The 15178-nt window shown below is 38.2% G+C and overlaps 3 protein-coding genes across 4 annotated transcripts; 2 read left to right on the top strand and 1 right to left on the bottom strand.

Annotated features, from left to right (window-relative positions):
- Positions 1–85: 85 nt before the first annotated feature.
- On the top strand, positions 86–2682 carry LOC124321226. 2 transcript variants are annotated; one of them, XM_046784136.1, is made up of 5 exons: positions 86–413; positions 1576–1755; positions 1999–2034; positions 2101–2199; positions 2328–2682. In XM_046784136.1, the coding sequence occupies exons 1-5, from the start codon at positions 399–401 to the stop codon at positions 2505–2507; spliced, it is 510 nt and encodes a 169-aa protein (XP_046640092.1). In that variant the 5' UTR covers positions 86–398; the 3' UTR covers positions 2508–2682. The 2 variants fall into 2 exon arrangements, with proteins under 2 accessions (XP_046640092.1, XP_046640093.1); XM_046784137.1 differs by lacking the exon at positions 86–413 and adding an exon at positions 1056–1476.
- A 150-nt stretch (positions 2683–2832) lies between these two features.
- LOC124321224 (U6 snRNA phosphodiesterase-like) lies at positions 2833–4333 on the bottom strand. Its single transcript, XM_046784133.1, has 6 exons — positions 4019–4333; positions 3843–3958; positions 3574–3757; positions 3431–3501; positions 3277–3371; positions 2833–3212 (listed from the first exon to the last, which is right to left on the bottom strand). The coding sequence occupies exons 1-6, from the start codon at positions 4174–4176 to the stop codon at positions 3057–3059; spliced, it is 780 nt and encodes a 259-aa protein (XP_046640089.1). The 5' UTR covers positions 4177–4333; the 3' UTR covers positions 2833–3056.
- Positions 4334–4873: 540 nt separating this feature from the next.
- Positions 4874–5840, top strand: LOC124320815 (thioredoxin domain-containing protein 17-like). The gene is made up of 4 exons (XM_046783711.1): positions 4874–5212; positions 5296–5325; positions 5393–5474; positions 5532–5840. The coding sequence occupies exons 1-4, from the start codon at positions 5098–5100 to the stop codon at positions 5677–5679; spliced, it is 375 nt and encodes a 124-aa protein (XP_046639667.1). The 5' UTR covers positions 4874–5097; the 3' UTR covers positions 5680–5840.
- The last annotated feature ends 9338 nt before the right edge of the window (positions 5841–15178 follow it).

Raw genomic sequence — 15178 nt, 5'->3', positions numbered from 1 at the left:
TTCTTTGCTTATTTCTGTAATCGTCGTCATGTAATTCGTTCGATATTCTATAACAATGGTCGCTAGATGTCACATTCGTTTACAAAATCGTTCGAAACATACATCCTTCCCCCTTCCATGTTAAATGCGCGTGCGCAGTGCGCACGTATACTAATTTGCGTGGAACTTACTTGTTTCTTTTTTTCACGGTGAAACCTTCTCAATAGTCAATACAGTATAACGAACTACGAACAATAATAAAAACCAATTTAAAATCAAATCAAACATGATATAATTCAAACATAAAATATGGTAGATTTTCCTAGACGTTTCCTGACTTAATTTCATTTAACAGTGTTTTTTATGTAAATGGGAAGTGTGAAAAAGTGAAATAGTATCAGGCAGAAAAATTTAATACGATGAATGTTGGCAAAGTGAGTAACTCCATTTCTGTAGTCTGTACGACCACCTAGCCCCTAAATGGAGTTGGCATTCCATCCGCTCAACTTAGTCGACTCCGCTTTCCAATAATATTAGTCTTTCAAATTCCATCCGTCTACATTGTTTGATGCTACACTGATTATTGTGGGACGATGTTGTATCAAAAATTCACAGACTGCTGTACAAGGAAAAGCAAAATGTCTATTAATCAAATCTGAAATTTAGCAATATTTCATTTCTTTAACGATCGTCCTGCCATTTGGTAGATGTATAACTTTGTTTTACTTGTATGGTGATTTGCGGTAGCGATACAGTTAAATAATCTAGGTGATATCGAATTTGAAAAGCGTTTGTATTTAATTGAGCGCTAAACTGGACTATTGGCAGAGAGTGGCAGAGTGCCCTGTCATCGGATTTCTTACTTCGTCCAAAAAAAATTTGAATTTTGCGTGATAGCCGTAGAGACTGGGGAATAGATTAAGGCGTGCGCGGCTGCGCGCTGTCGCGCTCCTTTAGTCTATTTACGGAATAATAATTTTAATAAAATCACCACAGGAATACACAAGATTCATGGTTGTAAGGCATGTATTGCGCATTTGTTCAGCGCTTGCTTTTTGTTTTGTACTTGGAAAAACTTGAAATGCGCAGGATAAGCAATCAAATCTGGTGAAATATTTTTTTCCTATGCAGTCAATTCTGCTGTCAGCACACTAACTTCTCTGTTACCATGGATACGAAAAAACAGTTCGCTAGGATAATTCTTTAGTAGTTACTTAGTTATTGCTTCCAACGACAAACGGAAGTTTCGCTTTTATGAAAAAAAATTCGCCCGGATTTGTAAAGAGGAAAAAATTTGTTGAAAAACTGCACTACTTTAAAATTACTTTCAATTTGGAATAAGTAGCAGTCAAGATTATACGCTTAATGTGTGATATATAGAGAGAAAGTATCCAAAGTGCCCTGTGTAGGAAAAACGTCAAAAGAGAAAATCTGTCTGAATACGCTTTTGGTCAATATTAGAGTAGTGACTAAATTACATCTGCGCTTCTTTCTCAAGTAGGAGACGACTATATTCCTTCTTCTGTTTCCCTTTGTATAAGCTTGCACTCAATCTAATTATAACATATCCTGTTTTGGATGGTCATTCTTTTTTAGAGTACGATGGATAATCTGTACATCGCGCTCAACAAAGAATTTGAAATTCCTATCGACAACCTCGAAGTTTATCTCGAAAAAACATGTGCCGTAGCCGCTGAAAGACCGCTGGACGAAAAAATCATCCGTATCCTAAAGAAACTATCTGCGTTGCTCTGGCAGCGTTATCAAATAAGTCGTGTGCGTATAAATAAATGCATTTAATATTTTTCAACTCAGAAGAAATAAGCTATTAAATTTGAAAAGGTCAAAGGAAAAAATATTTCAGAAATTAAATTGAAACGAGCTAGTCTTAAGCTCAGAGTATGAACGATCCAAACTTAAACCTCGACTAAAACGTGTGTTAAATCGAGTTTTAATCGGCAACTTTACCAGAAAATTTCCTAAATAGTTAACCTTAATGAGTTTTCTTTTCTTATTTAGGGAGAATGTTCTGAATTACAGTGCACGCTTTCCGAGGTCTCGACTATTTCTCTTGTCAAAGTATTATAGACAACTATCTAACAATTCAATTTTTGATTACAGGAGCTCCTTTTAAATTCAGAAAGACTTCGCACCTTAACTATCCTTCGCCGTGATGAAAAGAAATATCAGGAAAGGCTCCAGAAGAATTCGTGGCTACTGGTAAGTTATGACTTATGACTTGTGACTCATGGACAAGTAAAATTCCATCAGCAAATTAGGTGGCAAAATTAGGTGTTCTTTTCGTAATTCCCGTATTCAGGTTTAAAAAACTTTTCCTTTTAACACAGGAAAGGGTGCGCGAACGTGGCAGAACCCACATTCGAATCGCTAGAGAAGCTCAAGATCTGAAACGTTACGTAGAAGAACAAAAGGAGACAATTGTTCAATTAAAAAAGGATATTAATCGCTTAAAAAAGAAATGCGGGAGGCAGAATCGCCCTTCCTCCCAAAATTACCGAGTTGGTTAGATCTTGCTTCAAAAATATGTCTCCATGGCCCATGCACGTCTTACGAATTCTCCTCTCTCTCAGTCTTAGTACTGGTCTACAATACAATGTTTCCACCTGCAGTTAAAACGATTATTCAATCGATTATTCAATCTCGTTATTGCAATTATAACAAAACTTCTAATGGTCTAGAATGAACAATAAATTAAATCAATTTAATCAAATCAATTTAAGCACTTTATGTATATGTAAAGAAACAGGACTGAGTTCAATCACATAAACAGCCAAAAATAGATTTCATAATTTACAAAAATGAATAAAAAATAATAAAAAAAGATCCATGTTATTTTCATTTATCTATCTAAAAAATTTATTCCCGAATTTTGATTAGACATCCTGCATTAGACACTCAAATCACCTACAGGAAAGAGGCAATTTTGTTTTCTCTTACCACACATTTTAATGGAAAATTTTAAGCTTTTAGTCAAAATTGTAATAGATTGTAGGCTATATATGAGATGGGCAATGAATGAAGCATAAATGAGTATGACCGACTTTTCTCAAAATCATTCACAGTCGCTTTACTAAGTTTCCGATTTTGCATCTCACTTCAGCCATATTACACGCAGTTTGCTCTATTTCAAGTTTTAAACCAGCTGCAATCTTTTCGAGCTCTTCTTTTTTGTCGCCGACACACCACGCAATACTCACGTGATGACAGGCTTCCTTCAAAATAAAAATAAGGAAGGTAGAAAAAATTAGGTTTAAATCCATTGCGAATAAAAAAAACCTTGTAAAATGTAGGAAGTTGGTATTCAATCATACAAGAGTCCATTTTTTGGGTTAAAACATTCAGCATTCCGGAAGGATCTTCAATATTAATGGCTACAAAAAAAATGGATTGTAATTGAGCCATGTCATGCATAGTGTTCACAGGATTATACCAAGAAAAGTTCTGTTTCTTTCTTCATTTGTGTAAACCGACAGTACATTGGTACCTAGTAATTGAAAAGGCCTAAATAAAGACAGTATTTAAAAAAAAGACCCAAATGAAAATAGTATTAGTATATAACAAATAACAACAAACCTTGAGATACCATTTAGTTGTTTTTTAACAGAATTGACAAAACCTTCAATCCAATGATGCCGTAAAATAAATGTTTTTGTTAAACTTATATGGAAATCATTACAAATTTGGAGTTCAATTCCATAGTTCTGGTAACATTGGGTGATTAAGTCAACTGAATTCACAAAGTTAGAGTCTCCTTCCCCTGTGTAAAAGAAATGCTGACATTAAGAATTTATCACTAACATTTGTGGATCTAAATCCTTCATTCTGTGTTGTTGAGTACTGACAAGGCAAATAAATAAATGATGCCCAATTTCCTCTTTCATGTGGGAAACTTCTAATTCTATTTCCGTGCTGAGATGGGTCATCAACAACTTCATCTGGCTCTTCATGTGTGATAAGCCTGTCATAAAAAAAAGAGTTTTAATATTGCCTTATTTTTTTAAATTCATATTTATTTAACTTGGGTGCAGGCAATCTGTTAGGGACTTTCTTGAAAGGCCTGCTGGAAAATTCTTCATCTCTTCCGATTGTCCGCTTCGCAGACACTCGGGAGGAAGCCCAGGGATCTGAATCTTCTTCGTCACTTTCACATCCATAGGCAGCAGCAATCATATCCATTTTATAATATTAACACAGTAAATTGAATGCCCATAAAATCGATCAAATTAATAACACGCTGTGAAAGTTTTGAAAAAGGGAGCTGAAATATTATTGTCGTCTGTAGATTTACAAAAAGGTCATTGCCGTACTGTAATAAATCATCCTTAAACTTTGTATTTTGTATTTATTTTTATTTTATTTAAATTTTTATTTAAAATTAATTGTCACAAGTTCCGTTTTTAATCTTTAACCTCAAACAGTCAAACTAATGGATTTGAAGAAACGTTTTTAAAATCCCTTTCTTTTATTTCCACAATTTAGCAGGGCCCACCGGCCCAGGGGCATAGATAGAGACGACATGGTATTTATTATGGCAGGGCAGGCCGCAGGGGTATGGAGAGAAAAAGGGCAGATTAGAAAAAAGAGATCTGAGTATGAGCAGAGCTATAGAATCCCTGGTCGGTTCTCGGCTGTGTTGGCTTCCCCATCTTGATTTTAGGGTAAACGTAAGCCGATTTTCAGGGGGTTTTAGGGCGGGGCCTGTCATTGGAAACTGGAAACAGAGCCATCTAGGCTCTCAAAAGTAGCTGAGCGTAGTAGCTGACACACTCACTAGAGCGCTCATTCCAGTTTCCAAATCGGCTTACGTTTACCCTGAAACCGGGATAGGGAAGCCAACACAGCCGAGAACCGACCAGGGATTCTATAGCTCTGGTATGAGTATCTGACGCAATTTATTCTTCCGCATTCCGCAATTTTGAAGTTTAGATTCATTAGTTTGAAGTTTGAACTGAAATTTGACAACCAGTTGACAATTGGCAACTTACTTCAGTCTTATTTGGATTGTAAACTACGTGTCGATCAATTTTACTCCTACTCCCAAACGTCCCTACTGTCGTCCCTACTGTAAAAAAAGGCATAAAACATAAGTTCTTTAAAATGGTTCAAAAGTTAAAAGCTGAAGGATATCAGGAATTCCAAACTGTATTAAAAGATATTGAAAACAAATCAAAGGAAATTTTCATCCTTTTCTCGGGCTCCAAGGATACAACAGGTCATTTTTAGCTTCAGAAACTATTAAACATTGGAAAGTATTTCAGAAATGTTTTGTCAAACTAATGTTCAAATTTAATGCAGGTCACAGCTGGTGTCCTGACTGTGTTGAAGGTAATAATGATAAATGAATACATGTCTCATCAAACTGGCTCTTTAATATCCTCTTTTTCTATTGAAGCTGAACCTGTCATCGAGAAAGCTTTAGAAAGTGCTCCAGAAGATGCAATTTTTGTGTATGTTGGTGTTGGTGATAGATCCTTGTAAGTTGTTTCTATGATTTTAAAAGAAAATTACTAACTTGGATGAATTCTATTTAGTTGGAAGGACCCTGATTGTGTGTTCCGAACTGATAGCAAGACCAAATTAACTTGTATCCCAACACTACTTCAGTGGGGGACAAACAAGAGGCTACTTGACAACCAATGCAACAATCTTGATACTGTTCTTATGATGTTTGAGGATTAATAAATTTAAAAACAAATCAAACACACAAGTCCTGTAACATGACTGTGGGTATTGTTAAAATTAAATATCTTCTAGATGAGAAGTTGCTATATGTTCAATTACCAAGTTTAGTTTGTGTTCCTTAAATAACTAGTATTTGAAATATATTCCATTGTACTTTTGAGCACATCTTTCATGGGTGATAGCCTAGTAATCTAGTATGTAGGAAAATTATGGCTCTAGAAATTGTCACAATTATCTTAAGCCTTATCCTTTTAACTGTTAGATAACTTTATATGTTCAAATGTTACAGTTAAAAGTGAAGTAAATATTGTAAAGGGGAAATGCTATCCATTCAAAATAAATCCTGCTGTCAATCAAAAGATAACTGAAACAAAACAAAATTCAATTGCTACACCAGGCAAAAACAGAAAACGAATTCGTAATCATTGTTTTGTTGTTTTTATGTTTATTGTTTTTTTTTAAATGACTTGGCTATGCATTCAGAACAGCATCTTTGACAATAATTTTTTTTTTTTATGAATGAAAGTTATATAATATGTACGTTCTCTAGGGTTAAGTGGCCTGTATAGGATTACTCCATGCGAAATATTGCAGACAATTACGAAGGGCGATCTGGTTCATTCTATCAGGTAGCTTTCAATAAAAAAAAATTAGTGTAGGCATTCGAATTCACACAAAAGAAACGTTTGTAAACCCTTATTATTAGTTCTTTAGTAAATTGTGCGCTACCTAGACAGATGCGCTTATTGTTCCTTTCATTTCATATGTTTTAATCATTTGTATAGATGGTCCCTTTTCTTTCAGTAATTTTTTAGGGCAGTCGGCACTCGTCTACCTCTACAACTTATTCGGATAACGAAAGAGTTTTTTTTCTTGTAATTTCCGATAAGACAAGTAGTAAGAGCTCATCTTTTTATATATATATATAAAGAAAAATGTCTGAAAGGCCTCACTCAATGCGAATGAAAAGAAAGTTTCAAAGTCGCACCCCCTTTTTATCACTCATATTTGCTTGGGGCTAAGGGCTCACGTCGATGTTCAGCCGAGTGTTTATTTTAAAATTATTGAGACGATAAATATAATAAAAATACAAAAATCGCTTTTTTTTTCTTTTTCCCAATGCGTAACTCGAATAGATTTTATTGGTAAAAATAATGCTGCGCGTCTTTCTCAAATAAATTTAGACTTAACAATATTACATCACCTGTGTTTCCTTACAGAAATGTTAGAATTCTGTAAATCGTTTACCATTAAAAATTAATATTCCCCCTGCCCAGAAAACACAGAAATTTATTTGATTGGAGTATGTAGTCGTCTTATTTCGCTTCCGTTTGAAGAAGAAGAGAATCACAAAAGCTTGGCCGCAACGGCAATGACACTCGGAAATCCGGACGAAACGGAAACCCCAAGAAATCTCGTAATATTTTCACTAATTCAAATGAGAAAGTTCGAATTTGAATTAATAAGTCATTGGCAGCAGCACATCACTTTTTTGACAAAAGATATAAAGCGGAAAACTTGAAACTTAGAAACATCACTACGTACGTAACGTACGTACGCCTACACCAAAGTTTATTGCCCTGGGGATGTGAAGAGTCAGTTTAGCTTAAAGCAGCAGCAGCAGCAGCATATACCGCATGCAGGGCTGAATAAGAGTATATATATATATATATACAGCCGTATATATACTACACGGGGAGAAAAACAAAAAAATACAAAACGAAAGTAAAAGGGGGGAGGGGGGTTTACATGAAGATCGATGTCCGGTTTTCCGGATCCTGAACATGAAACCCTACTTTGCTCGACTGTGTGCCGACACAAGAACAACACCTCGTCTTTCTTTTTCGCCTAGCTCTCTCTCTCTCTCTTCAATACTCGATCTTTTTTTATTATATGATTATTCCGCCCAGCTGCCGCGTATACATAGCCTATATTCGTTTATTTGGTTATTTCGCCATTCATGTTGCGGCTATCAGCATCTCGGCTGCATTACTGTCTAGAGGATCAGGACTAAACAGAGTGCAACCTAGCTAGCTCACACGCCGTGTATATTATATGATTATCACTATTAGAGTGTGACTGCATAAGGCGATAAACTTATTTGATTTCATCGCATCGTTAAAGACCAAGATTCTATCGACTGACGTAACGGTAGATGTGTAAATCTGACGAATCAAATGATGCGGCTATAACATTCATTTTCAAATTGAGACATTTATAAACGGCGCGTTTTAGTGGTATCGTTATAAATATGGAAATATGTACCATGAAATATGATAAGCTTGTTCATATTAAAAGATATCTAGATTCCCTGATGGCCAACATAAAAACGTTCAACACTCCATCACTCGGCGGTCGAGAGGGGGGGGGGGGATAACATTTTGTCTGGCGGAAGGAAAACGATGATAGTCCATACAGAAAGTCGCTGATTAGCGCTAACCCGCGTAATTAATAGACGTCGCTCCATATATTTTCTGATGATTGGCGAGCGCGCGCCAATTTTATTTTGAAGTGACGACATTGAGGCTCTCTGCTGGCCTGTGTACATGTAGACACCACACCGGAGTCGCGTGCGGAAAGTCAATGGAGGCAAATCAGATTTGCAGCCGCCAGCAGTCAACTAATATAAGATAACATCAATCGATAGCTGCAGAATCTGAAGGGCCAGCACAGCACAGCATCGGCAGCTATAGGACTAAGAAAAAAAAGAAAGAAAAGAAAAGAAGAAAAAGGAAAAAATCGGACGTGTTCGAGTGGTTGCTCTGTCTCATTTTCTCACTCGATGCTAAACTTATCAATGTCTTATCGCGTCCTTTTGGAATGTTTCCTTGGCTGCCGGGCTGCCGGCTGGTTTCCTCCTCAGCTGCCAGCCCTCCCAGCTCTTTTCTTCTATCTGTCTGTCTATCCTTTTCTCTTTTCTTTTTTTCAGACGAATGACCACTTGATGCCGTGACCAAGATGGTTCTGAACTCTAATTCAATTTACTCTCAACATACACAAGTTCAACCCCAGGAAAACAAAAAAAGGCAAGTGTTCATCAGTTTTCTTATTTTTCAAAAGGGCAGAGGATGACTCTCTCTCTCTCTCGCCGACCCATACATAGTAGTAGCTAGCTCACACAGCAGCTCTCGGCGGCGAGAAAGAAGAAGACGAAGAAGAATATAAACGAGAAGATTGGGTTAGTGCTGGAACAATGCGTGTGTGCTGCTGCCAGCGCGAGCGAGGGCCGCCGGTCGGCGCGCGTCTCTAACCCTCCGCAAATTCAATCAGACGGGCCAATACGGAGAGATTAAAGGCGTCGCAGCAAATATCTAAAAGGTTAGCAGACTAGTGATATAATCAAAAAATAGAAAAATAAAATAAAATAAATAAAGGGCCGTGCCGTCCGTCGCCTGTATATATAAATATATGTTTGTTGTTCCAATCACGCTTCAGTTGAGATGGGCATTCATCGGTCGGATGACCTAGGGGGCGATTTATTCATACGAAAGGGAGAGTCACCCCACCACCACCCACACTCACACTCCCGACGAAAAAAAAATAAAAACGAAAAACTCGGCCGCACTTGAATAGATGGGTAGATCCAAAAAAGACGTGCAGTGGGAGAGAATGATCGACGACCAATGGGAAATCAAAGGAACAGGCACGGCCACCACCATTGTCTTGAGCGGAGGGGGTGACAGCGTGAGGGCTGTATACGGTCTCCCGAGTTCCGACAGTATGTCATCACCCACTGCCAGTACTCCCTACCCCCCAAAAAGGGTAGCATTTTCTTCCGCTTGGCCGCTTTTCAATTGAAATATTTTCTTATACACTACGTAATCATTTAGGCGCCCTTCTTTTATTTTATAGGCCGTTCCGGATTTTTCTGCTGGGCCCAAACATTGTTACATAATAAATGCCGCCCATTTCTGGGCGCTTTAATACTTTGTGTTGGGGTTCATCTTTTTTCTTTTCTTTCTTTTCTGTCTTTAACACTTGGAAAAGTCAACTATCAGAGAGCAGATCCTATATATAAAAGGGCTCAAGTGGTCGACTATTGATCCATTCTTCTTCTCCGACGAGAGAGAGAGAGATGCTGCTGCTGCTGCTGCTGCTGCCGGTTGTCTTTAAGAAAAATAGCGCACCCCAAAAGGCGGCAACTATGAGGCAGAGCAGCTCGTTGATTTCCCTCCACGGCAGATCAAGACTTGACGAGAGACTCGCGGGGTTGTTCTCGTACACGTAAGATAATTAGTGAGCCAACCCCCTACTGAGAGCTAGAGCTATATAGAGCTACGGCTGTTGTGTGTAGCATTTATTGGTCTCGGCTTCCATATCTCGAAATATATGTCTATATGCCTGTATAACTTATAGACTAAGATATATAGTACATATTTTTCGGATGTGTCGAATCCCCAAAGGTGTCGTCCTTTTTTCGGTCCTGGTATAACGCTCCCACGAATTGTGGATCAAGAGGAAAAGTCGACTGTTGTATGGAAACAATCATGTGTCCTCCACCTCCTAGCTAGCCTATATAATACTCCATTGCGACATCGATTGATGACAAGGCGCTGTACCACATCATCGCTCAGCCCCGATGCCAATCAAGTCATTTTTCTAATGCCAGCCAGCCCTGCTAGCTACTAGCAGCTAGCTGCTGTGTTAGCTATCGTCGTGAGATCCTGATGCCAATCACGGACGAAAGGGGTCGGCGCGCTAATAGGCTCCATCACACCTCTCTTCTCGACAAGAGCTTAGACTTTGGAGTTGTGGTACTCCGACCGTTGAAAAACCACCGAATCAATGATTAACATTTCATTTGAATAATGTGGATACGTCTCAATTTCATGGAATTCTTTTGTTAAAAAGGGAAAAAGTTTGATGGTATTTCGTCGTAACAAGCTGATTACTTGAAAGTTGACGGAGGGAATTTTTAAACACGGAAATCTTCTATTTAAATAGTGGTACTAAGAAAATGAACGGATGAATCCCTCAGTCTCTAGAATTTCTCATCTTCAACGACCAAAGTTTCGTTTTCATTTGTTGACGTCATTTTCGTTCACCGATTTCGTTCCGCCTAATCATATAAACGCATATGAATACGTACTTCCGCTCGTCCCGTTGCCACAGCACATTCTTGGCATTGATTACTTCAAAACAAATTGATTCCATTTCTGTGCGCGGTGAAAACATTCTCTGACAAGGCGACAACAAGTAATAATAAGCTGTAAATCTAATCTTATTAAGAACGCCCACTTGTCTACTATATATCTCTGCTGACGACAAAATAACCAAACAATGCGAAAATTGGGCGCACCAGGCCAAAGGCGCTTTGACTATATTTTTCCGCCGAAGGTGAAAACTTGGCCAAGAGTCTGGAAAAACAGGAAATTCTTGGTTGTTGCTTCACTCTCGTAAGTTTGTGCCTTAATGAAAGGTGACGAGACAATCGCTGTCGACTCGTAACGGTCAGCCGGAGCAGCTCCGAACAAACAAGTCCGTCCTTCTGTTGGCACGACCCACACAAAAGCACACCACCAAGTCCCGAAATAAGTCCGTGTATAGCTAGTACACTGTGCACAGCAGCATACAGACAGGGCAGTCGAGTTCATTTACTCGGTTCATCCAGGGCTGACAAAGTATAGCTTTGAAATGAAAACAAAGAGGAGACGCGTGTTACCCTGTGGAATTTTATCGTTGATTTTATCGACGATACTTTTTCTCCCGTGTAGAATTTGTTGTCTACATACAAAAAGAAACGAGAAACGTTTCGCGCAACACTATATACAGACTTCTCAAGTAGGCTACAGAGATCGCCATGAATTTGTTGTTGGCCACACAAATTTTCTGTCTATTTTTTTTTTTTGTTTTTTTTGTTTTTTTGATTTTGACTCTGACGTCTTATTTTATTAACAAACTCACTTACCAGTATGTGTGTATGTGCATCGACAGAGAAAAGTATAAGAAAAAAAATAAATGAGTTGCCGAACCCAATTATCCTTAGGACAGGCGAACGAGAAAAGGCTCTTGTCTCGGGAACTTGACGACTTGACGCTAATAGACGTGATGATTTACCTTTTATTTGGCTATATGTTGTAAAGACACAAACTGATGATGCTCTTTTTAGATTTATGGTTCTTCTTTTCTTTTAAACCACCACCATCAGTCCATCACCAGAGTCTGTAGAGTGCGGTGAATCGTTTGAAGGTCTTGTTTCTTTTTGGAAAGTGCGAGCTGTTGAACCAAGTCACTTAGGTTACGTCCACTTGTGTGAACAAGTTCCGCATCTACTCCCCGACGAACCTCCCAGCCCCCCTCCCCCTCCCCCTCCCGCCAGCTTTAGTTATCATTCTCGTCAATAATAGTCACGCCGATTCCGTGAAATCGTCGAGTCTGCCGGAGCGACACACGCGGAATAAATAACTGTTGAGTGCAACAGCACCTTTTTTCTCTAACTGTTACCGTACGGTTGTTGTTGTTGAGCACGTGTGACGACATTTAGCTGAATGCCAAGAGAAGCTTATCCTCTTTTGATAGCGCTCGGATGAAATAAATGACGTCACTGCTGTAGCAATTTCATCGATTCATTCAATATTAACTTGAAATGTATTATTCATTTTGATGTTTATTCCGAGAAAACTCAATTAGATCCGTCAAACTCTGCCAGATATTACAAAAGTTGGATCCAAAGTTGAATCCGATTTCTTCGCATCAAATTATTCTTTAAAAAAAAATACTCAAGCAAAGAGTTGAATTGGATTGTGTAGCTATCACTTTTCTGTTTGATGGCTATACATATTTACACAAAAATCGAAGCTTTAAAAGTGTAGAACTACTACTATAGCGTCGGTCCGTGTAGGCGTAGGTTTTCACTGAAAAAAAAACAAAAAACCAGCAAAAGAAAACCAACCAGAAATAATAAGTATCGATATAGACTTACTCGCAGTTGAATGTGCAGCATACACCTTATACGTGTGTAATGAACCAACCAACGGTGAATGCATGAACGTCGTCATATCCTTATTCAACCCGGTGATGTATATATATTAAGACATCAGCAAAGGCAAAGGACTTTTATTATGGACAGTTAAACGAATTGATGTTTTAGTATATTCCAAATATACAACACGGGACGAAGTCAAAAACAAAGGGATCGATCCTACATATATTGAAACTGACACGGGCCACATGACGGGCCGAAACTCGACTTGAAATCGATCAAATCCAGATCGAAGATGACGAGTTAAAGAATTCAAGAGGTATCTCGTTTGAATTGCAAATATGTTTCCGAAGTATAGCGCAGCATATAGCAGGGGCAGATATCAACCTGTGTGCTGAAGGAAGAGCGCAGATTGCTGCCCTTTATACAGCGGAATGGCGGCTGCTGCGATTCTCTCGGCAGCAGCCAAAAGACACTTATTTCTTGCGACTTCAAATCAATGGCCCGCCATGTAGAGAACTCAAGCCGGCCAACTCGAGAGAGAGAGAGAGAGAGAGAGAGAGAGAATAAGGCCAGTCAACTATAAAGTTCTCTCCCTCCCAGCTCGTCTCGATTATTATCGGATAATCTGGTCCATGCAAAGCAGCAGCCATAGCCAAAAAGCATATTTCTGTGGACAGATATAGTCCGTCTATGTTACCATGTCACCTTGAAGGTGGGCTAGTCTGTTTGTCTTATTCATGACGAGCCGAGGACTAAAGACAAGGATCGAAAATGATGTTGTTGTTGGCCAATACAAAATCCGACGACAAGTTTTAAATTATTGGAGGCTTTTGTGTTTAGTATATTCAACGATTTTCTCTCCAGATTTCGGGACTCCCCTTTTCTCTTTCAAAAGAAACAGAAAAAAAAAATAGAGGAAATGACTACATATACATTACTACCCCCCATTTTTGGTGTACGTGTAATATGTAAAGGTAGATATTTACGTTGCCGTAGATACGATACGTCCCACGTATTCGAACTCGGTTTGGGCGTTTCCTTTCGTGACAATTTTGATTGAATTCATCGCCATGCTAGACGTCTATATACTTGACGCATGTGTGCCATTGGGGACAGCAGCAAAGCAAAGAAAACGACGGAATAAAAAAGAGCCAGCCACGCGTTGCTTTTTTATAAGGTAGCCGGTAGCCTGCTGTATAGGATATGTAAGCGCGTGAGAGCCTTTTCTTTTCTCGTTCTATTTTGAATCTCACTCCTATTTTGAATGTTGTTGCGAAGAGTTGTTGCGAACAACAACGGTATAGTTATTCAGCTTTTATTTCAACAATTAACAGGACTACCTTTTTTCTGCTACTGGGCATTGGGCAAACCCTTTCTTTTCAAATCGTTTTTCGACTAGAATATTTATTACTGTTATTATTTTATCGTCTGCAATGCTATGCGTTCGCACATGATTTAGATATGCGATTCGTGATTTATTTATGCGATTTTTTTTGTTGGCTTATTATTAGGTAAAACTATAACTTACATAACTATATAAGTGGATAAATCGGAACGGAAAAGTCTTGGAGTTCGTACAAGTCTGCTTATCTTCCCAATATAATATACTGATCCAAATTTAACTTTTTGAAACATGTCTGGAATATAAAACGTTCTAGAATAATGTCAAGTAATAAATAACCTAATACTACATATTATCAACTTGAATGTATCTTCTCTTTGTTCGCCAACTCCGCCTGGGTTGCGAATATCGAGTTGACATTTTACGGAGTTTATAATCGTCCTTGCTGGAATTAGCTTACTAATTAAGTTTTATCTAAAACTATAATCAACTGTCCGATTAGCTATGCAAGTAGGCCTAGTAAAACAAGAAATTTAATTGTCGGGAAGTTCATTTTTATGAATCCACATTGGTGCGATTATATAGGCTACCAAAAAGGAAAAGGAACGAAATATAGATGGATGAATGCCTCACATGACAGCACATTTGGGTCATATATTTAATCCCCGGAACGGGTCGTTCCGTTTGTTTGTTTGTTGACGTAGTAGGCCCTATAGAGGCTATACGAGTATAGCCCTACAACAGTTGTCAAATTGTGTTGTGCCATTAAATATGTTTCGATGTCTCTATATATCGTTGACTATGTATACTACTGTTGAAATATACTGTGAGAAATCCTTATTGAGCCAAACCAATTATTACGCGTCAAATAGAAATTTATCACGAACCCGTTTCTACCCTCTTTTTTTATTTATTTCTATTTATCTTGAAAATAGTTCCTGGTACCGTACTGGTGAAGTACCATTTCTCAGTTCCGGGTCATTAAACTTTTAAAAGTAGGTAGACAGGTATAGATTATATATCTATACCATCGACGAACGTAGATATATTTTGATCTGATTTGATTTAATTTTCTTTTGATTCTTTTCGTGTTGTGATGGCGCCCGCGCCCCATCACATTTGTGTAAATCCAAATCAACATATAATATCCACAATCTGAAATATATTCAATTGAATATCTTTCAGATTGGAATTGTCAAAGAGCGGCGGCGGCGGCAGTCAAATTGACA

Source organism: Daphnia pulicaria, chromosome 1 (assembly GCF_021234035.1).
Source record: "Daphnia pulicaria isolate SC F1-1A chromosome 1, SC_F0-13Bv2, whole genome shotgun sequence".
NCBI lineage: Eukaryota > Metazoa > Arthropoda > Branchiopoda > Diplostraca > Daphniidae > Daphnia > Daphnia pulicaria.
The sequence above is the reverse complement of the archived record's forward strand: the minus strand, read 5'-3'. Positions and strand labels throughout refer to the sequence as shown.

Excerpts from the sequence above, each read along its gene's own strand:
- LOC124320815 (XM_046783711.1), top strand. The coding sequence starts at position 5,098 with ATGGTTCAAAAGTTAAAAGCTGAAGGATATCAGGAATTCCAAACTGTA. Across the intron at positions 5,213-5,295 it reads GGGCTCCAAGGATACAACAG|GTCACAGCTGGTGTCCTGAC; the intron begins GTCATTTTTAGC and ends AATTTAATGCAG. Across the intron at positions 5,326-5,392 it reads GTGTCCTGACTGTGTTGAAG|CTGAACCTGTCATCGAGAAA; the intron begins GTAATAATGATA and ends TTTCTATTGAAG.
- LOC124321224 (XM_046784133.1), bottom strand. The coding sequence starts at position 4,176 with ATGGATATGATTGCTGCTGCCTATGGATGTGAAAGTGACGAAGAAGAT. Across the intron at positions 3,502-3,573 it reads CAACTAAATGGTATCTCAAG|GCCTTTTCAATTACTAGGTA; the intron begins GTTTGTTGTTAT and ends GTCTTTATTTAG. Across the intron at positions 3,213-3,276 it reads AACTTCCTACATTTTACAAG|GAAGCCTGTCATCACGTGAG; the intron begins GTTTTTTTTATT and ends TTTATTTTGAAG.
- LOC124321226 (XM_046784136.1), top strand. Across the intron at positions 1,756-1,998 it reads AGCGTTATCAAATAAGTCGT|GGAGAATGTTCTGAATTACA; the intron begins GTGCGTATAAAT and ends TTTCTTATTTAG. Across the intron at positions 2,200-2,327 it reads AGAAGAATTCGTGGCTACTG|GAAAGGGTGCGCGAACGTGG; the intron begins GTAAGTTATGAC and ends CTTTTAACACAG.